At 41.0% G+C, this 27,625-nt stretch overlaps 1 protein-coding gene across 7 annotated transcripts in view; it reads left to right on the top strand.

The window, feature by feature from the left end:
* Positions 1-17,013: 17,013 nt before the first annotated feature.
* COL14A1 (collagen type XIV alpha 1 chain) overlaps positions 17,014-27,625 on the top strand; it is a 128,202-nt gene continuing 117,590 nt past the window's right edge. For all 7 annotated transcript variants that reach the window (XR_012626126.1, XM_074848689.1, XM_074848524.1 and 4 more), the window contains exons 1-3: positions 17,014-17,138; positions 20,828-20,949; positions 26,622-26,738. Coding sequence is in view for 6 of the 7 variants with exons in the window: in XM_074848689.1 (XP_074704790.1) it covers positions 20,862-20,949; positions 26,622-26,738 (205 nt within the window). In the remaining variant the exon portion in view is untranslated. The remainder of the gene's footprint in view (positions 17,139-20,827; positions 20,950-26,621; positions 26,739-27,625) is intronic.

Genomic DNA, 27,625 nt, shown 5'->3' with positions numbered 1-27,625 from the left:
CACAACTGGTTCCACAGCTAGTCCTGTGGAAGGCATTTCACTCATGAAATAATAACAATAATCCACTTCAGGTGTATCAGAATTTGATTGTCTGCATTTTCGGTCTCCGTAGAAGCTGAAAATAAAAATGTCAGCATTGAAAAGACAGTGGTGTCATGGCAGCATCTACAACACCAGTGGTTCTGTCCTACTACACTCTTCTCTGAGATTACCTTCAGGAAGGGGCTTGGGAAGAAAGAGTCATGTAGTAGGAATGTTTCTCTCAGTATTTTCTTCTCCTTCTGCTTATATCCTCACTAACAACTATAGAGTGCTGGAGATGTTTCAAACACTGTCTATCCCACAATTACTGGTTTAATGGTCAGCATGTCCCCTTAGCATGGTCTAGACCTCTGAGAAAATGCCCGAGTGTAGTTCAGAGAATAACATGAGACCAGAATTTGGGCATAGGGGGTGCAGGCTTTGTTGAGCCACTTGGCGTTAGGACCAGAGAACGGTCCCTGTGCTGATTTGATGTACTAACATAGACATGGTCATAGTCTGAGATTAGGAAGAAGAAGAAGTGGTGACTGACTTCTTCATCTTCACTGACAGCTATGATGCATGGAGGTTTTCCCTGTGGATGGAGACAGAATGATCAGATTATGGAGTAATGCCCTAATAATTTCAGATAACACCAGGATTTAAGTACTAATTTTTAATGTTAATTTTGCTAAATAAGAATTATTCTAATTTTAGAGACAAGAAAAACTGAGACAATATGGTTTGCAAAAATGTTTGCCTAATGCAAAACAGACTGAGAAATCAATTGTTGCAATTATGAGTATTTTCTTCTATAAGTGAAAAAGCATGTGTATGTCACGTGTAAATAAAGCTAGACCACACCACTCCTCAAACAAAGTGAGAGAACTTCTACCTTTTACAATAAAACCATCATTAAAGGTTTCCATAAATCACACTTTTAAAATCTGTCTTTCTTTATCTGGTGAGTGATGTGGTTTATATTTTTCACTTACATGTGTTACTTATAGAAACAGAAATACTAACTGCCAATGTAGTAATTCGTTTTGTATATACACAGTGCAGATAAAAATATCATTGGTGTTCCAGAGAAGCTGAGTAATTTTAAACCATCAGATTTCTCTACAAACTTGTACTTAAATAAATATTTACACATTCATTTTTAAAATGAGCCATTAATGCAAGAGATAATCTAAGAATGGCAAAGAATGTCACAGGACTCAATGATACAGTGAATTTATACTATAAAGACAGTGTTTCATGTATAGTAACTTAGTCTTTATACTTTCAATTCCTCAGGAAAATTCAGAAATATTCAGAAGGGAACAGCTATAATTGTCAAACTGAATGTCCTCTAGAGAAATGGCTGCTGTTTTGCAGTTAGGTATCCGGTCTCATATTGTCCATGGGAGCAGTGAATTTCCAGTACTGTTGAAACTCAAGTTGCATAAGCACACACTTAAAATTAAACGCCTAGCTTAAAGAACACGTGTTTTGAAGCAGGCAATATACGCTAGGTAGCACAAATCGTTGTATTGCCTCTTACATAAAAATGCTGCCATACAGGTATAGCTTTCCCATGCTGTGTCACCATTACAACAGTTGCCTACTGGCTTTTGTAATGGCCTTGTGAAATAATAATCATAACTTCTCTTCAGAATTTGCAGGTGATCAGAGCCATAGGAAATGCTCTTCTTTTTATGTGTAACTTCTTGCTGCCGTAAGGTACTTCTACCCAGAGACTTCTACAAAATGGTCTCTAGATTATGCTACCAGCTAGTGGTATTCATGCCACTTCAAAGAGATATTTACACCCTGCCTGAGCTGCTGAACACCTCCTCTACTGCGAAATGCTCCCACTGCTCCAGCTGCTGCTGCTGCACGCACCCAAGCAGGCCAAGCTGGGGAACACTGCTCTAAAGGACAGCCCATGCCCACCAGGCTGTTTTGCCTCTACCAGTGATTTATGGGCATATTTCACTTTCTTTTGCCACATAGTTAACAAAGGTCTTACTTTCTGCTTCTGGCTCAAAAATTGGTTCTTGAAGGTCTTGATGGCCCTGCTTTCTTTGTCATTTTCACTAGTCTGCTTTTGAATGGCTCTTTGTCATGACCATCATTGTTAGCTTTTCATAAGTTAGCAGTGTTTATTTATCCAGCCTAAAGTTTCAGGAAAAGAGGTGAACTGGCTGCTGTTTTACTATCAAATGATAACTAACATACAAAGCCTTGAGGTAGGAGAACAAAATAAGATAAAGTTACCGTAATGATGGAATAAAATTAATTCCAGGTATAAAATACCTCCACACCTATTCTTAACAAAACTTCATATGGTTCATAACACAGTATGAGCCATAGTTTTCTCACATTACAGAGAGAAAAGATGAGACCTCCAAAGAGTGTTGTTTTCCTCCAGTCCTCTGGATGAGCTACTACAGACCCTCTGCTCCTTCCCTCCATCACGTCCTGGCTGGAGCACAGCCTCCCAACCACAGCTGAGCTCAGAACCACATAAAGACATGTCTTCACTGCAAACTGTAAATGACTGGAGAATTAAATCATGAGGATTTATGTTTTCCTCTTCAGGTTTTAGAGTATCTTGTATTAAACAGAAAAAAAATAAATCTCCCTCTATTCTGTGCTTTTCCAATTAGGAAATGCTCCTTTTCCCTGCTATGTTTCTAGTGGAACTTGTGATGAACAGAAATCATATTTTCTGTTCGTACCCAAGCATAACTCAGGGAATACTAGTTCTTACCTACACTTTTCAGGCAAACCTCCACTGAGTCTCCCTGGGAAAATTTTACCTGAGCAAAACCTGCAATATAATTCCTATTTCTAGATTGTAGCTGGAAAATACATAGTATGTACAAACCATTAGTTTTTGGAAAAATAAAATAATTAATTTTTTTAAAAATTTAAAATTCTTTTAAAATTCTTGTTGATTATTTTAAATGAGAAGCAAAATGAACGTAGAACAGAAGAGCATCCATCAGGCAGATGCAGTAATAGGATGTAGTATGGAAAGGTTCTGTCCCATTATCTTTCTTAATATCAGCACAGAGGAGAAAAATGTAGTTTTATGAGTAAATTTACAATTTACATTCTTAACCCCATCTTCTCAATAAGAACAAAGTTTGTGGATTTCAGAACATTCAAGCATAAAATGCACTAGATAAGAACAGAGTAAAGATATGTTTGTTTGTGAGATATTTCAGTTTCAAATGTGACAAGCTACCCAAATGAAACATTTCCTTTAAAGAAACAATTTTCATTTACATTATGAAGTAATTAAAACTTTTTTTCATGTCTTCTATTTTTAAAATCTTAATGAAAGATTTATCTCTATGTGCAAACATTGCGTGTATCAGCATAAAATAAATACACATGTAGATAATCAGACTTGACTGAACAATTGCTTTGTCAGTGGAGTCCAGCAATGGGGCTAAACTGAGCTCTTCGTGTCTATTAGCAAAAGTTTAACTAAGTGTGGTGTTGAGCAAAGCCTGGGAAATATTAAGTGATGTCACTTCGAAGAAGTGCTTAGTAGTTTGCAGGATCAGGAATCCATTTAATTTCTGTTCTTAAAGTGCCTTAACATCCTTGCTTTACTTGCAAAGTGTTTCTAGAAACTAGGTAAGATTTTCTTAAAACTCATTTAAATATTGCAGATGGAAACCACTAGCTTTTACGGGTTAACTTGGAAAGGAAGAAACATGAAAATATTTAAGATCTTAATGCTACATTTTTCTGTTGCCTGTTTTGTTTCATAAGCATTGTCAGCTCAGCTGCTTTTTGAAGATAACTTACTGCACCCTTTTGTTTGTTACTGCAGTTTGGGATGTGTGTGTGCTTTGTTTGTTTTGCCAGAATCAACAAGATCCTGTTGAATATTAAAAAAATTCAATATTTCATTTTCAATTACACTCCAGCAGGCAAATCGTCTGTTACAAAATATGCTTAAAAGAAGCATTTACAAAAGGGTGCTGAGTTACCCTCTTAAATGTTCAATTTTCATGATAAAATATGTATTACACTTTTCAGATTTTGTTTCATTACCCTCTATACATGTAGCTGCACGACTGTATTATTGTTCATTCTCCTAAGAGATTATTTTCCAAGGGTTATTGATCAACCTTATAGCAGCATCAGTATTCTATTTCAGAGACCATTTAAATAAAAATCCCAGTGACCTCATCTCCTACATAGTCACAGAAAAAAAAATTCTCTTCTGGTTCAGTTGGAAATTGTATTTGGAAGATGAAGGTACAGAAAACATTTATCTTAACTTGCGTTGATTACTTTTCTTTTGCAAAAACCAGACAATGCTGTCTTAATGTGCAGAGCTTCAGGAAGCCACATAATACAGGAATGAAAATTTTATAATTAAGGTCAAATTGTCCACATTTTAAAGGCTCTTTGATGATACCCTTTTCCAGTAGTTATCATGATTAACTCCTAACAATGGGCTTGTAATTGCAAAGATGACCTTTGACACATGGACTAATGCAGTGCTCTTTTCCCCGATCTGCAGATAATCTGAAAAAGCTTCACAGCAGGGTGATGGCATCTACTTATCTGATTGGAATCTGAACTCAGAAACCAGGGGCTTGGTTCTGTTGCATACACATAAATGTTGAGTGCCATCAAAGATGCTTTATGGTATTTGAGGCATTCTTATGGGATGCAAAGGACCTATAGGGAAGTCCATGCCCCTTGAAATCACATCTAGAGACTAAGTCCCAGAGGATGTCTTAAATACTGTAGGGTACTTCAAATGACACTAGACACCTATGTGTGAACAACTGGATGACATTCCTAGTAACCACCACTTAATATCAGCTAATTCAACTGTCTCACTGCAGACAATTTTATTGGAGTTACCCAGCTGTATATTCAATTAGTGTTGTTGATGGGAAAGAACTTCCTGGCTATCCAGCCAAGACTCTGAGAAGTTGTTGTACAATTGTATCATGCAGAACTGAGTATGATGACGTGCTATTATTAAATGTCCTAAGATATGTGTCTCCTTTTCCTTTCCTCTTATGCTGTTTGTCAAGATGCAAAGTGGCCTCTCACCCAAAGACAGCTTTGTTTCTGAATTGTCTATCACCAGTCAAGGGGACCAGAGCTGTAATCTGTATGTATAAATGATCATACATTATTACTCTCTGCATGTTTCAGCAGACTCTTCCTGCTTTTTGGGTGTTACTGCTTTTAAGTTGTCCTGAAAAATACTAATTTCACCCAAGGAGTCACAGCAAGGCAGCAACCCGCTCCCATTAGGCAAATGAGATCATAAGGAGTAGCAGCTACTGCAGCCACAGCAGGTGAGAAAAGAGGCAGCAGCAGCTGAGTATTTCCACTTCAACTTGAGTTTTATTCCACTGCTTGCAATATGACAGGTATTGTAGCTCTCAGGTGTCCTGAAGTATTTGTACACCTCCCATACTCTTCAGTGATAGCTCTCCCTACTATGTCCCTTGTGCTACACTCAGTCATGTATCTCAGTGTTTGACATCTCAGCCCTTGGCACAAGGGTAGCTTCTGCTTATGCCCTGTAGCAGAAGGGGGCAGAGACAGTGTCCAAAACTGAATGAGGAATTCAAAGTGAAATTTATAGAGAATTAGATGCTGACATAACATAAATCCATTAAAAAAATACCTGTTAACCCACACAGGTGTTTAGAGGGCCATCAGCACTGAAGATTTCACCAGTAGTTACCTAACGTGTTGTGGCTGTATGCCCTACTAGCTGTCTTGTACATCTTCATGTTCAATAGGTTTTACAGCTGGCAGCACATCCTCAGGTCCCCCACTTCCACACCTACCATTCTCCAACTGCCAGCAGTTGAGCTCCTAGATCCACCGTACAGGAGATAAAACCCACATAGGCAACCTGGATATCTAAGGTCATGCAGAAAGCCTGTGAGGAGCAGAGCTGAAACTTGCTCTCTCAAGACCTTGGCCAATTTGCTGCCTGCTGGACAACCCGTCTACACCACCGACTTCAGAGGGGGAACAAGGCACACACCCTCTAACGCAGAAAGACAGCAGTCCACTGTATTGACTGCAACCCATGGGCTCCATGGCTGAGGAAAAACATTACCCTTTATGTATTTTGAATCTTCTGTAGCTGTAAATTTGTTATTTGCAACCCCGTATGTTCAGTTTTGGCAGGCTCTTGTCACCAGTGTGCCAGGTACCTGTCATGTGCAGTCAACCTGCGAGCTCCTCAGCTCCACAGTCCTCTCCAAGCTGGTCTCCAAGCTCCCCTTCCTCCCAGTCTTTCCGAGGTAGAGGCTCCCTCTGCAGCAGCCTCAGTGCTGGACTCCACAGGCTGCCAGCTGAGCTTGCTGAGGGCTGGATCAGGCCCTGGTCCCCGAGCGCTGTACAACCACTTGGCGCAGCATGTGGGAGGATGTGGAGGCCAAACGGCACACTGCCTTGTGCAACCAGCCCCGCGACACACAGTGAGAACCATGTTTACCCAAGCAAAGCCACAAAAACAGTCTGCAGTTCATAGAGAAGCTGGTCGTACAAAACACCCTCAATAGCACATTCAGTACAGGGCTTGATTTGTCCGGCACATTCCTGCCTATCACTAAAAAGCAAGCGTTGGGAAGCCCACAGACTTTTCGAAGGAATAGCATCATAGATAAATAATGAGTATTGCTACAGTTCGTCGTATAATATTTTTAGTAAAATAATGTAAGTGGGAATTTGTAAGTAAATATGACAGGTTAACATCTTTTGAACTATGTCAACCATAAAATGTGGGTTTCACTCATGTAAAAAGACTGTGAATTATGAAGAGTTCAGATGTTTAATTTTACCTCCATCAATAATTCTATTACTGACATTAATCACATATAGAAAGCCCTATAAATTTTACATGCTCGCCACGCAAGTGAAGAAAATTAACAGTAGTTTAATAAATAGTGTTGAAAAATCTTTGAGTGTGCAGTTAGGCAATTGACAATAGTGAATATAAGTATTTACGGTGAGCTTCTCTTTTATCTACCCACTTGAAAATCAACAATAATTGCATTAACTGTACAAAAATGCCACTTGACTGTAAGAGTAGGAGCAAAATTACAGTCTGACCTCTTTTTGGCAGGTTGATTTTAACAGCAGAAAGGTAAAAGACAACTCATATTTAGGAAATTATTTTGTAAATCTGAACTGGACTTGCCCACCAAATGCAGCCTTAGTTTAATAAGAAATATTATTCAATGTGAGAAGCATGAATTTGACTAGGATGATTCTCTAAATTGTGCTAGAAAAAAAAGACAACAAAAAGAGAGAGGATGCCCATTGTGACTACTACCAATACAGAATTATGCTGTTCCACTGATATACAAGGTGGTTATTCAGCATCATTAAAGCACCAAGTCTTGTTCAGGAACTTACTTTAAGTGTGGCACACTAGGCTCTCACCTAATCCTGTGAAGCCAGAAATAAATCATGGCACTGCACTCTTATGGTGTTTCTCTGCTGAAAAAAATTTATATACTATGAAATATTTTATAAGTTTTATGAGGAAAATTTTTGAAAATGAACAGAATGTACATAGCAATCTGAACTTACTTGCCTTATCTTGTAATACTTTCTGAACATGGCAAAAGGCCATGGATGGAATTTTTTTTAAAAGATAAAATATAGGAAGAATGTAGCACACTGGAGAAACAAAGCTGTTCTTCACTTTTTCCAGTTACTTCTTTTTTCTTTAGAGTCCAGGCAATAACTACCCAAATTTTTAAAACTATAATCAGATATAATGCAAAGAAAATGAACTTCAGACAGTAGAGGAGGGCAGAAACATGATTTTAGGAAATGTACCTTTATGTTTAACAGTTGATTTCAGTAACAAAATGCATTGTTATCGCCTGGTCCTCTTTTGGACTGGACACAGTACAGAAGCCGCTAATGGACAGACATCTGGATTGTTCCTGCATGACCTGGTGCAGAACTGCTCAGGGAGAGCTGCTGTGTGTGAGTTGGGCCTAAAGCTTACTGAATTTCAAAGGTGCTTATAGGTCTCTTTGAAATAAGCTGATCCTATCCTCCCCCTTCCCTACCAATGAGTTTTGCTCTTGATTTTAATTGGATACAGTCAAATCCCAGCCAAGTTGCTTTTGTCATTACATAGATTCAAGTCCTCATTGTAGACTCCTACAGTTTGCATATCTTAGGTCCAGTGAAAAATTATTTTACTGAAGAAGGTTCGTTGCCCCAAAGCCCCATTCTCCTCCTATTCAGCTTTCCAGGCTGGCAGTCTGAACAATGATGGAGAGCAGGGAAGATGAGAAAGGGAGCTTTCCAAAGATTAGTATCAGTCAAAGAATAGTCTGACTCCCCCATGGAGAGTTACCTGTGCTATATGTGAGACAGGGAGGCAAGTTATTCCTTTGGCTGGCATCAGGGAAAAAAGAATTGAGCAGGATAGAATAGGATCATGATCCATTTTGATTTAATTGATCTGCTGTCTAATTGTCTGTATACTCAGTCCCTTACAAAGGCTAATATTAGCTCTAATGAACCAGCATATGCAGAAACAGTACGAGCATATGGTTTGTTACAAGGATTCACATGCTCGCTTCTCAGTGCAAAAGCATTAGGAACTTCCAGTTTTTAAGGACTGATTCTCCAAGTCAAACCTTGCTAATACTTGAAGGGACAGATTGGCTGATGTACCAAACAACAGTAACTCCTTTCCATGTGCTGAATTATTATCATCATCATCATATCATCATCATCATCATCATCATCATCGTGAAATGCCCTGTGGCCTAAAGCAAGTGGTTTGGGCTATTTTTCCAAGACTGCAAACCTTGGGACAGGCATCTCTTTTGTGCTAGATAATGAAGAACATCTATTATTCCACCACTGTCTCTGAAGATAGCTGGGCCCTGTTTTAATCTGATTTACCTTAAGCATTGTGCTAATTTAAACAGGCCATGGACAAGCTTTTTTCTGTGATCTGTAAAATAAAGAACATTACTACGATCAGTGCCAATATTACAAGAACATTTAAACTAGCATTTATGAAGGATGACACCAGTAAAATAAAAATTACAATAGGGCCCAAACAGTGATAATCTAAAGCAAACAGCAAAAAACAGATGGCATGAGGATTACAGTACTTTGTCAAAAAGCTTGAGATGAAAAGTCAGTCACTGCAGTTTAATGAACAAATACTGGAAAATGACAAAGCATCACGGGTGGAGTGTTGCCAAATGTCCTATTTTTACCCAGGTTTTGTGAAGAAGGTGGATTTAGGTGATGTTCAGCGCAAGATTGAGACGCTGCAAAAACTGGTACAAGCATAAAATACAGTCTCTGAGTGTTGAGACTGAGGGGAAAAAAAAAAGTTAGCCCAAAACCTTTCGAGATGTTATCTGCTTGTTGTGGTTGTAGAGTACTGCCTCTCCTTTTTACAGCTTTCACATTCTTTCTAACAATACCCTATAGTTCTTTAAGTCATCAGATCAACTGCTTTGGAGCATAATTACTGCCGGCTATTTGTTTAAGGCTAGTATATGCACTTGCTTTCCTCCTGTGTAATTTCCCGTTATTTTTGGCTTTATATTTAAGGTACTTATATCATGTTCAATGGGAAGTGTCCAAGCACTTTCTGGGTGCATATGCGACACAGAGAACTAGCTGTGCAACATATGCAGAGCAGAACCAAAACTTTGCCTCCTTCTTCTCTTTATCCTAAAATTCTTGGCAAATCTTGAGGCAGCAAACAGCCATTTCAGTCTTAGGGACAGCTCACTGACCACAGTCACACATACTTTTGCAGTAGGTACCACTCGACGACCTTAGCAGTAATCCTGAGTGGCACTGCAGTCCATCCCACCTTCTTCTCTGTAGGGGAGCTTCATACGAGTTAGTTTTGGCTGAGTAATACAGGTCTTTACAGCTGATAATTTCTTGGCTCTTAAATGTAGATCAAAGCATGGACGCTATTGAAGTGTTGTGTTTTAGCAGACATAGTACTTGAATTTGGAACCTCAGAAGCTAGAAATATAGTTTGTTAATACACAAAAGAGATTTTTGTCCAAGACTGCCCCCCTCTGTTATTGCTTCAGAATTGAAAAAAACATTTTAAACTGCGGTAAATTCTTGTACCTGATAAAGTGAGTTTTCCAGTATATTGATTTTTAGTATTGGTATTTATTGGAAAAATTAACTGACAGTTTTATCAACTGCTTAAACGCCCCTGAAATATAAAAATGGAAGGCATACTGAATTTCTTTAGTGAGTATTTGAGTGGGGGTAATTTTATTGAGCTGTTTGCAACAAATCAAAATATTAATATTTCTCTTGGTTTTCTCCATTCACATTTTGTATAAAATTACTCTGGAATACGGGCTATGATTTTTTACAATAGCTTTTTCTTTGTCAAATACAAATCACAGTACCATTTCTCTTCCACAAAATTTCTGCTAAGGTCTATTCAGTATTTTATTTGTGGAAAGCTAACTTTATATGTTTAACATATGCTTAAATATAGTAAAACTAAGTCTATTCTTGAAATTCCAATTGTAGTGGTTAAAACTGTGTAGGGAAACAAAACACCCATCTCTGAATCTCATCATCCACTTCAAATCCCTTAAAACAAAAGCAGCAAAGAGAAAGAGGATGTTTAAAACTGAACAAAGGAAAGAGTTTAGACGAGTAAAATTTGTGAGCAATATAAAGTGCTATCTTAAAGGAGAGTTTTGTTTGGGTGCTTATTCAGCTGCAAAAAACCCCCTGTGTGTTGTCATGTGGTATTATTCCAAGAGACAAGTCCATAATTATTTTTCAGAGTCTAATGAACAGACATGCTTTTTTAAAAAATGCACATTAGAAAAACTGAAAAATTCATAGTTTTGGATTAATCAACAAGATGGAAAAACGAATCATTAGACAGCATTTAACAAGCCCTGTTCCTCATATCAAGTATTTTACTCTCATGGCCACGTGTATTAGAAAAGTGCTAAAAGTAGATTGAGGCAGACCAGAGAAGTGTAATTACAGTGTTCAAGAGTGTATAGGGTAGGAGTTCAGCCAAGAAGCTCAGTAGGAGTCAGACAAGAAGCTCTGCTTCTTTTAGGTAATAGCTCAAGATATATGTTATTTGGAAAGGAATTCCTCCTTGTTCCAGACATCTCTTGTATTCATTACTCAAGGTATATATTACAGAGACCACCGTGGTATTGCTTCCAGCTCTTACCGGGTTTAAATATCCATTTCAGCCTGGATTTCATTCCAAAGAAAATTACTTCTGTCACAGACAGCCAGAATCTGTAAGTCTTCTGCTTATCCAGTGAAAAATGGGGGGAACCCTTCCCTCACTGTTTCATATTGTACCACTGGTGGGCTGCAACTTAATCTGCACTGCAGTGTAAACCAGTGAAAAGAAATCTGTGCTCACTTTTGCCAGTCTAATGCCATATCAGTGCCTACCTACTTCCAGCTGCTGGTAGATCCAAACATCACAAAGTCTGGTCTTTCCTCTTTCCTCAGGGCACCCTGCCTCTGTGCTGACAGCTTCCCAGGACCTGCCTATCAAATGCAGCACTCTCTTGGGATGGTTGATGAAGTTTCAGCATGCAGTCTGGGAGCAAGTGGGAGCAGTGATTACAGATTTTGCATTTTGACTGCAGTGTTGTTTATCTTAACGCTCTCTACCATAACTTCCTCATAGACACACTGATGAAGCACGGGCTAGATAAGTGGACAGTGATGTGAATTGAAAACTGGCTGAATTGCTGGGCTCAGGGGGTTGTGATCAGCAGCATGAAGTCCAACTGGAGGCCAGTCACTAGACATGTACCCCAGGGATTGATATTGGAGACAATACTGTTTAACCTCTTCATTAATGGACTGGTCAATGGTGGAGAGTGCAGTTCAAATAAGTTTGCAGATAGCAAAAAACTGGGAGAAGTCACTGATACAGAAGAGGGTTCTGCTACTATTTACTGCTTCCTCAGCAGGCTGGAGAAATGGTGAAACAGGAATGTCATGAAGTTCAGCAAAGGGAAGTGCAAGCTCCTGCTCTTAGGGAGGAATAACCCCAGGCACCAGGGCATGCTACAAAGTAGCTCTACAGGAAATGTCCTGGGGGTGGTGGACACCAGGGTGACCATGAGCCAGCAATGTGTCCTTGCAACAAGGAAGGCCAACAGCCTCCTGGGCTGCACGGGGAAGAGCACTGCCAGCAGGCTGAGGGAGGTGATTCTTCCCCTCTACTCAGCCCTGGCGAGGCTGCATCTGGATGCTGGGTCAAGTGCTAGGCTCCCCAGTACAAGAGAGACATGGACTTACTGGATTGAGTCCAGTGAAGGGCCATGAAGATGATTAAGGGCTTGGAGCATCTTTCATAAAGAGGAGAGGCTGAGAGAGCTGGGACTGTTCAGCCTAGAGAAGAGAAGGCTCAGGGAAATCTTATCTATATGGATAAATACCTGATAGGAGGGAATGAAGAAAAGGGAGCCAGACTCTTTTCATTGTACCAAAGAACAGGGTGAGAGGCAATGGGTACAAATTAAAACACATTAAATTTCATCTGAGCACAAGGAAACACTTTTTTTTTTTTTTTTCCCTGCCACTGTGAAGGTGGTCAAACACCGGAGTAGGTTGCCCAGAGAGGTCATGGAGTCTGTTCTTGGAGATACTCGTAACTCTACTTGACATGGCCCTGGTCAACCTGCTCTAGCTGACCCTCCTTGAACAGGCTGGGGTTGGACTAGATGTCCTCCAGAGGTACCTTCCAATGATTCTGTGATCCTGTGTAATGCTCATGGGTCCAGCACATTGCCCAGCAGTGGACCAAGAAACTCTTCCTTGTCCTTGCAGCCTGAGGGAAAATGAGCACACCAGCCTTCTCTGTCCAGTGAGGTAAGATGGGCTCCTACCATGTGAGCAGATATGCACATCAGAGAGGGTAACATCACTTCTCTGGTGGACAGCCCTTTCACTGCAGCTGTGAGGAGGTTGTGGGTGCAGGAATTAGCAGCTGGGGTTCCTGTTTCTCAGCAGGCTGAACTCAGCCTCCCTGCTGCTCATGAACTATAACATGTGGCTGAACTCACTAAATGGATCTGGATAAGGTACACCTGTGAGAGGCTGAGAAGAGGAAGCTTAGCTCCTGGCTGTGTCTCCAGGCTCATACAGCTATGTCTGTTCCTCAGCACTAGCCAGAAAAGGGCTCAGCAACTAGCTCAGATGGCAAAGTGTAAACACAGGATAGATGAATCTCACCTCTCAAATCTAAAGGGATCTGATTCTACTGCAGAATGAAAAACTAACTATATGAAACACTAAACTCATCATTCTTCTCATTACCTTCTGGAACCCTCATACTGAGAGATGAACAGAAAAATACATGACTGAGAAATAGCTGTGTTTTTCCATCTCCCTATGCTCCCTTTGCCCAGTTTTCCTCCCTTTCCTGCATGTTTGGAGGAGCAGGACCAACCCTAAACACGAACAGTTACACTTCAATGTCCATGGCTTCAATATGGCTTCCTATGTATCCCTTTCACTTGCCTCATTATGTGTAATAATCTTCAGATGAATAAACCTAGCAGCTCACTAAAGTGCTGACGGCACTGAAATCTTCAAGGAAATGAAAATGGCTCATCAGATGTGCCAAATGATAACAAAGCAAAGCTGGACTACTCTGACAGTTCCTGCCTAAAAACAGAGCTCTAAAAAGCCACATTTGTAGGGTTGATATCAGAGAAATAGTTGTAGCATAAAGAAAGTCACTAGAAAAAAATGTTTCACAAAAAATAGCTACCCTTCTCAGAAGTAATTTCACTGCATATTCATATCACAAAATAACAGTGAAATTGTCTTAACTAATGAATACAAGAAACTTTAAAAAGTAGGCATGGCTAATATGTCAGAGATGGTGTATCACAATTACATTTTTCATTAAAATATTTTTTCTCTATTTTTAATTTGGGAAGAATACAGTCCTAAGTCCTTCTCTGATCTCTCAACACATGACTTCATAAATCACTTAATTATTGCAAGTGTTGACAGACTGATCTTGGCAAACCACTTTTCAAAGAGCATTGTATGTACCATTATATTTAATAGTAATTTCAAAATGTAAAGCAAAAGTCAGTTATGCTTTACCTCAAGTATTACCTCTGTTTTTGCGTTCTTTAGTTCTTTTAATAGCAAAAAAAAAAAAAAAAAATCTACAAATTGTTATTAGGCCTAGGGACTAGTCCAAGTCACGCAAATGGATGTTCCATAGTCAAAAATCTTTGAATGTGACTGGAGTTTTTGGGTGCTGGGTGAGAGAGGTCATTCAAAATGTACATTTCTTTGTAGGATATATTAGTTTAGGAGATAAAAACACTAGTCACCTTTAAAAACATTGTTGTAATAAAAGAATACAAGAACTGATTAGTTTTTAATTATTTGCAATTTTAAAATATCCCCCCAACTTGATAGTCTCACTTCCCAAGTCTCATAAAAAATGGCATAGCAACTAACATTGAATTCATTAGTACATCCAAAAAGTCAGAGAAAAATTCTAAGTATATTCTAAAAAGCAGAAGATATTAAAAAAAGACGAGGATTGATAATTACAGCGTAACTCTTCCCCACCGCCACCAAAAACATCAGTTCCCACAAATACTGCTGTTGGTGATCCATACTTGGTTTAGTCATACCATCAGATATTCAGCCCAGCTCACTTTGAGCTCACTAGCCTGCACTAATTCTGGTTTTGTGTTGGGTTAATGGAATTATTTCCAGCTGTATTTTCAATATCATTCCAATGTAATCCTATTTATAGAAGTTTTGTAGAATCTGTATTAGCCAAGCAAAGGATGGTCCACATCTTGTTGGTGTGAATACTTTTAAAAAGTGGTGGCTGTAAATCATTGTTGTTTTTTTGAAATCACTGAGGCTTGGCCAATACAAAATTGTGGAAAGTAAATTCATGTGGTCAATTCACACTCAGCAAATTTCTTCTCAAAAATCTGGGGTTTTTTTTGGATGTAAGACAAGAAGGAAACATTGCTAAATCATTTGTACAGTAATATTGTTCATACTGTGATCTTACTGTATTTCCAGATGTGCAACTCATACAAACTCTTTCAAGGAAGCTTCACCTTTTAACTTTTACCTTGAACTTTTGAACAACATGAGCTCTTCCAGTAATTATGCAAGGAGATCTACGGTGCTTTTCAGAGAAATCTGAGTAAAACTTAATGGCAACAAGTGTGATTCACTCTAAAAAGTGGACCAATAGTGTAAAAATAGCATTGTAAATCAGGAAAATAAATTGATATTGAGAAACTCAGCTGAGTTACCTTTGAAAGCACACACTTTACATAAACTTAAAATATTAGTTTAGTTTCTGGTGTAAAAAATTAAAATTAAAAATTAAAATTTATTAAAAATTAAATTATAAAGTCATTTGAAGGCTGCAGAGAGTTTCAGAATCTATTTACTGGTCAGTGGGATCCTCAAGACTTTTTTCTCTGAGTCCCAGTACTCTGACTAGATGCAGCCACAGGATGGTGCTCGTGGACTTTGCATACTACATTACAAATCCGGGAAAAGAAGGAAAAAAAAAAAAGAGAGAAAGAGGGAGCCAGACTCTCCCTTTGGCAGGCTGTTCCTCGTCCTGCCCTGAAACACATGAACCAGCAAGCAGTCATGGATTATGCTGATTTATCTCTCTACATTTACCGAGTCTTCAAGGGCATTGCAAATTATCCATCAGCTTCCTTGCTTTCTGGATATTATTGTTTAGCTAAATACATAAATTAGGGACTGAAAAGGTACAAAATGTATCACATTTAGCATCAATGAGCTGAACATCTTACTGTTTCAGAGGAATTATTATAATGCAAACTGCTTTCTTCTTGCTTCATACAAGTGTTGGCCATTGCACACATCTGCCGGTGCAGTAGAATAACTGCAGACAAAAGGATCTCCCAGATTGCTAGATGTGGGAGATGTTTTTTAGATCTAGGAATGCTTTTTAACCTTTGCTATAGAAAACAACTGGATTTAGTTTCTTTAAAGCTCAGACACTTCTGTAGTTTCAGTGGAAAGCTATCTGCACCGTGAATTTGGACAAGAGTTTGCAGGACTGGGAATCCTCCTCAGCAACATAAGGTCCTACTTTACAGAGTTAGTCACAGTCATCTCTCTGAGACTTACTGCCTTCCCTTCCCTAAAAGCGACTCCTACTTATATTAAGAAAGGGATGCACATCTCTGTTTCACCTACGCATGTTGTTTCTTAACTGCAGTGCTCCGGTGATTTCATTTGTAATTTTATACAGATGACCAGGCACGTTGTAATGAATATTTTCATTCACCTCCTAAATTCTCGGGACTTACAAGCTTCGTGAGTAGTCGCCTTACGTGTAAATTCAGTAGGGAGTACCACAGCGTAACTCATATTTCTATATGAATCTAGATTCTGCAATTTCACGTCCCCATTGCAGTGTCTATGCATACGGCAAAAATGCACATATGTCCGCGCTTTTAATCAAGGTTTATACTAAGCCAGACAAGTGCTGGAATACTTTAATATAAATATTTCCCCGATGAATCATTAATCCACACATCGCAATACCCGGCACTGGGGGATATTTGCATTCCAAGCCGTACCGCGGAATAGGCACCTTCTCAATCATTTCAAACGAAGTAAACGAGGAACTTCGGAAAGAGGAAAATGAGTTAGAAGGCAGCAAAATCAGAAGTAAGAGGACACGGAAAAGCACAGCACCTACACATGTAACACCGCCCGAGATTTCCCCCCCCCCGCCCCCGGAGCCCCCAGCCCTGCCTCCCCGCGCACCTGGCCGCGCCCCCGCCGCGGAGGTCGGGCTCGGGGGCGGGGGGTTGGATCTCCGGCATCGCTCATGCCTCTTTTTTCTCCCCCCTTCTTTCCACCTTCTGCTCTATAATTGCCCGCCTCCTGTCGCTACCCTTTCGCCTTATCAGATGCGCCGCAGCGAGGGGAAGAGCGGCCAGAGGGGAGGGAAGCGGCTGTCCCGCAGCCGCCTCAACACCCGCAGCCCCGCGTGAAAACGAGCGGCCGCACCCGCACCGGCGGCTCCCCCGCCGATGCCCGCACAGGTCGGTGTGAGCTCCGCTTCGGCTCCCTCCGGGGCTGGGGGGCAGGGGCAGGGCCGGGCCGCTCCCCACACACCTGCCCGGCCACCCCCGCGGCGGCCGGAGCGGAGCCCCGGAGGGAGGGAGGAGATGGAGGCGCGGGAAGTGGTGAGCCTGGGGCGGGGAGGGGAGCCGCTTAGAAACTCCTGAAAAAAATCTTACTTTTAAAAAGAATCGTAATTAAAAAATAACAAGTTGCACTTTAAAACGGGGGGTTTGGCTGCCGCTCGCGTTCCCCCGCGGTGCATCCTCCCTCCCGCGGCGCGTCGAGGCTGTTGGCCTCGCCTCGCCCCGGCCCCTCACGCCCGGCGCCGGGAGGGTGTTACTGCAGCGGGCGGCTGCCTGGGCAGGCGAGCCCGCCCCCGCCGCGGCGGGTCTCCGCTCCCTGCCGGCGGGCAGCCCCGGGGGTCTCACGGGGCCCGTCCCTCGCCTCAGCTCGGCGGAGGCAACGAGCTCCCCGCTGTCCCTTTCTTAACCTCGGGCGGGGGGGGGGCCGCTTTCAGACCGGAGGCCCATGGGTGCCAGGTGGCGGGGAGCGCCCCGAAGAGGAGGCGGCGGGCGGGGGCCCCTCAGGCCAGGCTGGAGCCCTGTCGCGCGGGCTGTGGGGAGGCGGACGGAACGCGCCCGCCGGGTCGTGGCACCGCCGGCGGGTCTGCGAGAGCCGGGACGGCGTCCCCGCCTCGCCGCCGGCCCCCTCTGTCGCCTTCCCGCCCTTCCCGTGTGGGGGCGGCGGCCATGGCGGCGGGCCCGGTCGCTCCCTCGAGGCCGCGGCGGTGCCGGCGCAGGTCGTGCTCGTCCTTTCGCCCGGCGGGACGTTGACCCGAGAAACGGGGCCGTTCCCAGGCAGCGGGGGGACGCAGGGTCGCGGCGCTCCATAACGAGCCACCGAGAGAGGAGAAATGACCCCCGGGGTCCCAGGCGGGAGGGCAGCGCTAGCTGCCGGCCTTGGGGACGGGAGCCGGGGCGGTGCCGAGGTGGCTCTGCCTCTCGCCCGGGCAGGGCGGTGCTGAGCACGCAGATGTGTGTCGCGTCTCCCGGGCTGGGAGGTGGCGAAGGCGGGTTGTTCCCTCAGGAGAAGGTGCCCCGTTGCCAGGCCCGTGTCGAGCGGGGCTCACCTCCCGGGCAGGGCTCTTGCCTTGGGAGGGTTTGGTCTCTGCTGCCGGAGCGGTTCTGTTAGATAATTGTTTTACCAAATAGTTAATAAAAGGTGATACATAAAAAAAGCAGGAGGAATAGGGTATTTCTTTTTATTCACGGATGATGTCAGCCACAAGGTGGCTGCAGACTGGTGCTTGCCTTTCCTAGTTCAGTGAACCTTGAAGTGTGGAGGTGAACTTGTGCCTGGTTTAGCCAGCACCAGTTGTCTGTATCCCAATAAACCTTGCTTCTCTGTGCAATGGCGTTTCTCTAAAAGCAGCAATAGAGAGTGTTTCTACACAGGGTTACCTGTCAGTATTTATAGCTCTTAATTGGGAGGAGAGTTTATATCAAATCTAGCAGATGGGGAATTGAGCCACCACTGTGAGTGAATATTTTCATGTCTGGATTATTACACGGAAAGAAATCTGCACATCATCAGTGGTGACTGCATTGAAGAGTGAGTTGTATGCTGCTCTTTGAAGAGTCTACATGTACTTGCTCCAAGTTGTATTCCTGAGTGAGGGAGAAGCATCAATACCCAGTGTGAGATACACAAGGGGTGGATTTCAGACTGTTTAAGACTTACCTCTCTTCGTTCTTCCTATTGCCCGTCACTAGGCACCTGCCTGCTGTGCTGACTCCTCTGGATCCAGTCCTTGGGTGTCTGACTCTTTGTGTTCATGTAGCAGGAAGCCTGGGCACTTTGCTTGGGTTTCTGAATCCCACCTGAAGGATGTGTCCCAAGAACTGGGTGAAGCAGTACTTAAGTTTCTGGTGCATATCTTTGTTATTGGATCTAGCTATTTGCTTCTGTCTTGAGAAATTTATACTGTGAGAGATGGATTCAAAATATATATTTAAGTAGGGTGAAATCTGTTGATAATTTGGCTAAAACTTGGGTAACCTCCTGTGGGGATGGAATTCACAATGATTAAGGCCCCTATACATTTCTAGGTGGCATATCGAGCATTTATGACTGGGATTTGCAACAGTAGACCTACCAAGCCCTGCGATAACTGGCAAATTGTGAATACTTGAAGAGAGAAGGAGATGTAGGTCTTATCCTCTTATTTGTTTACTAATGGTTTGAGGTACTTCAGTCTGCCTTTCATATTCGATGGTGGTTGAACCACTTTGTGCCTTCCTCAGAAGACAATGAAAACATGGAAGGCAAATTCAATGATGGTATGTTGGGAATATTAGAGAAAATGACACAGGAGGTAAATGGGAAGGACCTGCAACATGGAAATACATAAACCATAATTTACTAAAGTAAACCTTCAAATGCTGACTCTTTGTTGACAGCAAGAAATTTACTATTAATTATATTAATTTAATTCTCCCATAAAATACTAATAAGAGAGGGCAGCAAAAAATCTTCCTGACCCAGAAAATTGACTAAAACTAGTGTAGTAAAGTTGAGTGATAGATGAATGTTTATAAGCATGATGATATGAACATGTTGATGTATCTGCAGAGGTGCTTCTATACATGTTGAATAACTGTGCTGGCAAGTGTTAAAGGCCAAGTTCAGATAATGAAATTTGTACTGTTCTTAACCTAGCTTCTGTGGACAGATAAATTACCCCTTCTGGAACTTGTTCTTTGGCAACAGAATTGCTTCCTGTAACCCAGCTAGTTCACCAAGGACTACCTTGAGTGTTCATATAGTGTTGCAGTCTAAAGTGTTAATGTTCCGAACTGGTCAAGTTAGAGTAAATATTTTTGACCATGGTATTACCTACCAATAGCATTAGTGGTTACTCAGCTGATACCCTGCATGCCTTCTGAGCTGTGTCTGCTTTAGTCACTGTAAGTGCCAGGCGGTATAACAGCACAGAATAAGTTGAATAAGACAGAAAAAGGAAAAATAGAGTAGGCTGTAGAGGACAGTGAGACAAGGACTTGTGTTTCCTCAAAACAAAGTCCTGCCTTTTTTGGCAACTGATGTGCAAAATTGCTCAGTTGAACTGATCAGTGATTATTTCACTGGGATTATTGAGTACACACATCTGTTATTTTATGGTAGACTTGCAGGGCAGTTCTTTTTATTACACAGTCCCAGAACACATAATTTAACATCTCATTCTGGATGCTTTCTGGATATAAAGTAGGTAACCGTTTTAGTCCTACTTTGTTATTGAGGGCTTCAGAGTTCTCTACTACATGTATGTTGATAAAGTGCTTGCGGCACTGGATTGTACAGAGACACCCATTTTACCTTGTTACGCGTAACAAACTCTACTTCCAGTACTCATGTATGCTTAGCAAAGAATACCAATTTTCTCTTTACATGGGCCAAATTTTCATAACTGTTGAGCGGCCCAAATGGGGTTCAGGTAAAACATACTTTGGTTATAAAACTGCTGTCAGGATGAGATCTTGGCTTTGCTGATGTCAATGGCAAATTCCTAATATTTTTAATGGAATCCAGATTTTGCCCGCCCTTTTCATTAAAGTGGATGCCTTATCTTTGCAGGTTTAATAAGTCTTTTTGTTCTGTGTGTTTTCAGACCTGCTGATACTGTGTGTATTGAGGGGAAGAAGATGCTTTGTCGGTGTGATATACAGAGCTATTTCTTCTTGGCTTTTTTAGCTGTCACAGCTTTCTTCATCAGTGACACCGAGGGCCAAGGTAAGTCATAAATAAGGAGATGGAGCTTGTCACTCTGATGTGCAGAAATAGACTTTCTTATTCCAAATGCAAGTGTTGCTTCCATCTTAGTAGGATGTGGATCCAGTACTACTGAAATGAAGCAGAAGTTTTCTGCTGATCTCAGGGGGGAGGTAGAATTATATGTTTGTGTGTGCTCTTTGAACCTAATATCTCAAATAGCATAAATCAGGTGTCTCAAAATTAGTTATATGGAACTTTTTTTTTACTCTTATTTACATGAAAGTACTGATCAGAAATTGCTGTGTTTGTCTTCTACATAATCAAGTAAGTTTGAGGGACCAGCTATGATATTAGGCTTGTATGGAATATATATTTTTTTCTTTGTTGGAACGGTAGCTATTGTAACACGTCATACATTTTGCACAGTTAAATTGCACTGTTAAATGTCACAGACTACTTCTGCAGCTTCTTCTTTAAATGTCCTTTGTGGGTATTAAAAGATACTGCTGAGATTGATAGTCTTAAATACTTGTTGGATTGTATTGACAGTGGTTTGACTTCTAGAGAAAATTTGTCCTATTGCTGGGGGAAGAAGGGAGGAAGAATGCCAACGAGTTTTTATGATTTCTAAAGAAGGATGTTTCTCTCAACTTTGTATTTATGTAATTGCTTTGATATGAGACTGCAGAGGTGTAACTGGGAGCAGAATTTAATCCCGGGTCCTTTCTAAAGTGTCCTGTATAATGCATTATTCATGAGCACATTCAGAGAGTAGTGGCAACCTCTGAGGCTTTCCAAATTCTGATAAATGCAAGTAGCAGTGCTGTCCAGTCTGCGTGGCACTCAAGTGCTGGGAAAGCATACCATCTTGGATGTTTGGGAATCTGCGAGTGTTTTACAAGCCTCTCCCAGAATTTAGGGACACATGTAAGCAGTAATATTTCTTGTGGGCGATGTGAGGTGAATGAAGGAATAAATGTTCCCGATGTTCAACACATCAATTCTGGGCAGAAATGAGGTCCAGAATGTTTGTGACTTAATGAGCCAATAAAGCAAAGCATATGGTTAGTCCTCTCTCCCTGTATTTCAGTCCTAATACATATGGTTAAGATTTGCAAAACAGGATTGGGGATTGAGATGCATCTCTAGAAAGTTTTGCAAGATTCCTTCATCTTGAAAAACCATACTCTTCCCGCATTCTTTTTTTTTTTTTTTAAAAAAAAAACCCACCCATTGATTTAAGTGGTTATATGTAAGGGAGAAAACTCTCAAACTATTAATACAACAAAATGAAGGTCAGAGCGTTTTTTCCACAATCATTGCACCAGCAAAAGCTAGAGTTGGTGTACTTGATGAATAAAGAACAGTACTTCCCTTGTTCTTACACTCTTTCAGCAAGCATCAGCTGCTGAATGCTGTCAGCAGTGTGATACTAAGCTAAGTGGAGTATTGCCTTGGCCCAGAACGACTCATGTTATTGAATGAGATGATACAAAGTCTCTATTCCATGTTCACGGAATAAAAATATCTCCTGCTACACTTAAAGCAATAAGATGTTTCTCAAATCCTTTATTTTCTCAAGGTTGCCACCCCTTGCAGTAAACACTTCTTGCAGCTTGCTAACTATTTACAATTTAATACAGCACTAACAGTATGTTTGTCTGTTTTAAGAAATCGTATGCTCTGCCAAGGTGTAGGAAGAGCTGGTATTAGTTCCAGCTTGTGTTTCCTTCCTTTGGCAAAGGTGCTCAGGTAAAGGTGTGTAATGTGACTTCTTGGAAAAGGGAATATGTTCGGGAGACTGAAGTCAACATGCCTGAAGCTACAACTTATTCCTTCAACTGAGGAGTCATCTGTGTTGAGCTACATGGTTTTATCTCATTTATTGCCTGAATGCCTTATAAACCACATAGTGCCATTCAGTTTTTACTTTACAATTATTCTTTCATCACTGCTGTTTATTCTTCATTCAGCATTTAAACAACAGCAACAAAAAAAATCCAGTTTTTGTCTACTTATGTTCTTATATAGTACACAAAAATAGTGGTGGGCAAGAAAAATACTTTAGAATTTTCCATTTATTCATAAAGTAACTTGCTTTAAGAATTCTTCTGTATTTAAAGATGGAAACTTTTCTTTGTGTAGCAATAAGTTCCATGTGTTACTAATGCAATTGCTAAGTAATTGTGGTACATATTAACTTGTTCAATTCTTATGACAAAAGTAAATTGGAAGCCACAAGGTTTAGTTAGTATCCACTCCTAGAATACTGGGTGTCTTAGAGACCTGCACATATGCAATTTATGGTATTTTTCCTTTCCATTAAGATACGGAATAGTTCAAAACACTCTTTCCCTAGTTGTCCACAAGAGTCATGTATCTGGAGTGCTAATTTATCTGGTGGCATAAACCAAAGCCTTGAACTTGCCTGTAGTTTTCTTTTGGGTGACTGCTCTAATGTTGCTGACAGCCATTCACTTTTTCATTCCTGTAAAACCACTTAACAAGCTCTAGCTACTGATTTTTATCAGTTAACTGACTCAGCTTGGATTAATTTTTTTCCCTTTCTGCAAGAAGTGAGATTTTGTTCCACAGACAATAAAGGTCCAAAGAAATAAAGATATCCTCTTCAGGTTGGTGAATGTGTAGTAATTCCCATCAATATTTTGTTGTCTGTTCAAGTGTTAGATTTTTAACTTCCTTAGCTATATGTACTTTTCTATGCCAGAATGTTAGTCTTTGCACAACTAAGACACAAGTTGAGTATCTGTCTGGTGAATAATCCTTTTCTTCCTTATGGTTAATTGCTGTGTGGGAATGTCTGTTCCCCTGCACTGCCACCTTTGATACAAAAAGTACTCTGTGAAAATTGACTAGTTATGTAAAGACTATTCTGGCACAACTTTTCTAGTCTTGCACACTGTAACTCTGTAGTAAACAGAAAAACTTTTGGTGATTGTGTCCTTCTTTGCTTGTAAGATCTGTGATTGATTGTTTTTTAAGGGCTACCAAAATTTACCTGGTTTGGTGATGGCTAATAGCAATTAGGTCAGAACTATGCTTCTTTGTTAGAAGGTGCTTTCATAAACTGTTGTTGAAGGTAGGATGGAATGGAATGACAAGGGAAGGAAGAAGATGGCAGAGCAAATGAACTCTGAAATTCTAAGACATGACTTTTTGTCAGTCCTCGGTGTTACTTTGTTACTCTCTGCTCTGCCTCTTAATTCCCATACAAATTTACCACTTAATCGTGGTAAAATATGTGGCATTTTTACACTTGCATACTGTCGTTATTCAAAAGTTTATTCACTATTCGTTAGACTAAATAATAAAAGGAATTGCGTATTTTGCAAACTTCTAGGTATGATTTGTCACTCTTGGTTCATTCAGCCCCAATTAATTGTGATTTATGTATAGCTTGAAGACAGAATGAATCTTGAGAATGAATTAAAAGCTGTAATCCGTAACTACAGTCTGCTTGGCTTTCAAAACTTTTTGCCATAGTCTCTGTCATTTTATTACAATTATAGCATGCTGAATGTTCTTGCAGAAACCTGCCCAGCAAAACATTTTGCAGTACAAGGGCCAAATTTTCAAAGAACTGATTTTGTATTTGCAATGATTCCTGCACATGCTCTCGCTTGCAGCCTCTCTTTCTCTAAACTTCAGGGAGGTGACAAGCAGTCTTAAGACGAGGTCTGACAAGACTGTGCCCAGCAACTGGGGGAATGCACTGTTTGGGTATAAACCCGGTGCTGTGAACCAGAACAGTTCTGAGTGTGTGGAATTGGTGTGCTACCTCCTGTTTCTGTCCCCTTGCCCCTCTTCTTGAGCTTGTTCTTTGAAGTCTTTGAGAATGTGGAGGTGTTACTAAGCTGTTCTTGGTGCTTATGTACTCTCTTTTCTGTGTTCTGGTGTGAAGTCCCTCAAGAGAGAGGGACTTGAACTGCAGAACCTGCCTTTGGTCTGGCAAAATTGTCCCTTAGGGATTGAGAGGCTGAATGCAAGGGAATACACCTCTTGTATTAAACCTTCAGATTTTTACTTCTAAGACCCAGAATGTTTGTAATGGTAGATGACATGAAAAATCCACCACCCTGCATCTCAATAAAAACTGCAGCCTGCCTCTTTCCTTCTTCTTTCTTCCTCCAAGCTGTTGGAAAAAGAAGCACGTAGGAAAAAGTAATCAGTTTGGGACAGGTCTTTGGCTGCTGCTAGTGCCAGAGTTGCATTGACTGTAGCAGGTCAAATGGAGAGGCCAGAGACTGTTGGCTAGCACATTCTGCCAGTTGACTCAGATGCTCCATATGCTGTAATCCTTAGATCTCAGAAATATCATGAGAACTGTTGGTTTATTATATCTAGTGGACCAACAAACTGTGGGCATGAGCCTAGTCAATTAAGAGCTATCTTGGGCCCTGGGGAAAAGAAATTGCCACTTCCCCCCTTCAGATATTTTCCCTTATTTCTTAGGCTTACTAACAGAAACTTTAAGCGTGGTAGTGGCAGGGACAGCAAGGGTTTGGAAAATGAAGGAGAAAGTTCAGGGAGCTGTGGAGGTGGTGAGAAGAGGAGGGGTGAGGTTGGAGGGGGAGTTTGTTAAGCTTTTCTAGCCCTTTCTGTTGTTCAGCCTCTGGGTAGGTTCCCTGGCTGCCTTTCCCTCTAGATCAGTGAGCCAAACCCTATTCAAATGTATGAAGATTTCTCCTTATTGACAGCCTTGGATACCACAGGCTGCACAACTAGCAGCTCTGCTGCGGTTGTTTGCTGTGAAGGATTTGGCTCCCTGAAGCAGAACAGAAATGCTATGCAGAGTGTTGTCCAGCATCAGTGGAGTTTGCCTGAGCAGAGGGATGCAAAGCTGTGAAAAACTAGTTTATGTGCACAGACACAAAGTTGCTGATACTGCAGTAACAACGTAGGGCGGGTTTTCCATTTGTTCCTCTGTGCATTGCTTCACCTCTTTCTCAGTCATTTCATGCTTTTACTCATCTCACCTGCTGCTTCTATTTGAAACCTAGGTGATGGCACAATATAAATAGAAGCCAGATTTGCTTACCATCCAGATTGCCCCTTTTTAAATCTTGACTAGCCTGTGCATGCCTGCTAGTCTTGATGAGAGCGAAGCAGTGCTTGCAGCTGGGCAAGTCTGTGTGCTGCTTAGGCCAGGTTTGCAAACTGGGCAGCTGATGTTCCCTCTGCCTTGTGCATGCCTATCTTTCCTCTTGGTTATTGTGTCTTTACAAGGCTTTGAAAATTTGGCCCTGAATGACCTTAAATGTGGGGAAACGCCCACGGTAATGTGAGGTAAGGAGGCTAGGTAATGCATATTGTCAGTGTAAGCAAGGAGAGAATTTTAATTCCCATATATTAACAAAGAGCATTTTTATTACCAGCTTTGCCTGCTAAACTAGAGTCTTAACATCTAACACTGTGTGTCTTTCTGTCCTCCGCTGTTAGGTTGTTAGTTTGTTTTTATAAAGAGATAAATAAAAGGTATGTCTGAGGGAAATAGTGCACCTGGGGATGTCATTTTACAAACTAATAAACTGATGTATGTGACATTTTGAATAACTTGCATCCTTTACCATTAAAATTTTGTGTTGTCTTCCTATATGTGTTTGTTTGTTTAAAATTGGTGGTTGCTTTTTATTTGTATTTAAAATGTTGTTTTCTTTCCCCACTTGCAGTGGCCCCACCAACAAGACTAAGATATAATGTAGTCAGTCCTGACAGTGTACAGATCTCTTGGAAAGCCCCCAAAGGGCAATTCACTGGATATAAGCTTCTTGTCACTCCAAGTTCAGGTAAAACAAAACTCTGTATGTTCTCTTTTAAGGTGAAAAGACTATCTTCCCAAGGCTGAACAGCTTTTCAGAGGCTAGTGTCATCCTTCAGGCCTAAGTATCTGTAAGCAAGCTGTGGATAATGGAGTATTGACTGGTCAACAGAAGAGAGAAATTGATCTCACCAGAGGGTGGTCATAGGCATAGAATATGGCAATTGAATGCTTCAGAGGTAGTAGAAGTGGGTAGATGCTAGTGATGCTTCATATGTAGTCCTTGGGAATTGTCACTGATCATCTGTCTTTATCTTTCTTCCAGTGGGGTGTAAGGAAGCCTAGGAAGTGTTCAAGGGAGAGCATAGGAACACTGTTTCAGTCAAAGCTTTGAGGTGGATCTCCTTGCGCCTTCTCTCATAGTGGGCTCCCCAAAAAAGACCAAAAAGATTTTAGACCAAACTTAAAAAAACCCAAACCCAACCTTTTAAATTTTTTTTTTTAATGAAAATTTGAAATGTAAAGATAGGCAACAAAGTGGCTATATCAGACTACCTGTGTAGAGGTACTACTTCTGTACATATTTAAATTTAGATATAGATACATTTTTAACATACAGCTAAAATACATATTTGTATGTATTTGTATACCATCTTTATATATATGTATACACGGAAATGTTTAATATTTGTATTTATACATGAGAACTTACCCAAAGAAAGTGGGCAAAGATGGTATTCAGAGATGACGTAGGTATGATGGGGTCAGAACTGGCAGCCAATCACAGAGCAGTGTGAAAGCGTGTGGGTATGATGTTACCAAACCTGACAACCTTTTGTCAAATACTTCTTTTTTTTTCTTAATAATTAGTTTTGCTGAACACTGTGGCTGTTCCATGAGGCCCAAATACAAAGG

The sequence above is a fragment of the Strix aluco genome, chromosome 1 (assembly GCF_031877795.1).
Source record: "Strix aluco isolate bStrAlu1 chromosome 1, bStrAlu1.hap1, whole genome shotgun sequence".
Taxonomy (NCBI): Eukaryota; Metazoa; Chordata; class Aves; order Strigiformes; family Strigidae; genus Strix; species Strix aluco.
This window is presented reverse-complemented; position numbering and strand designations above follow the sequence as displayed.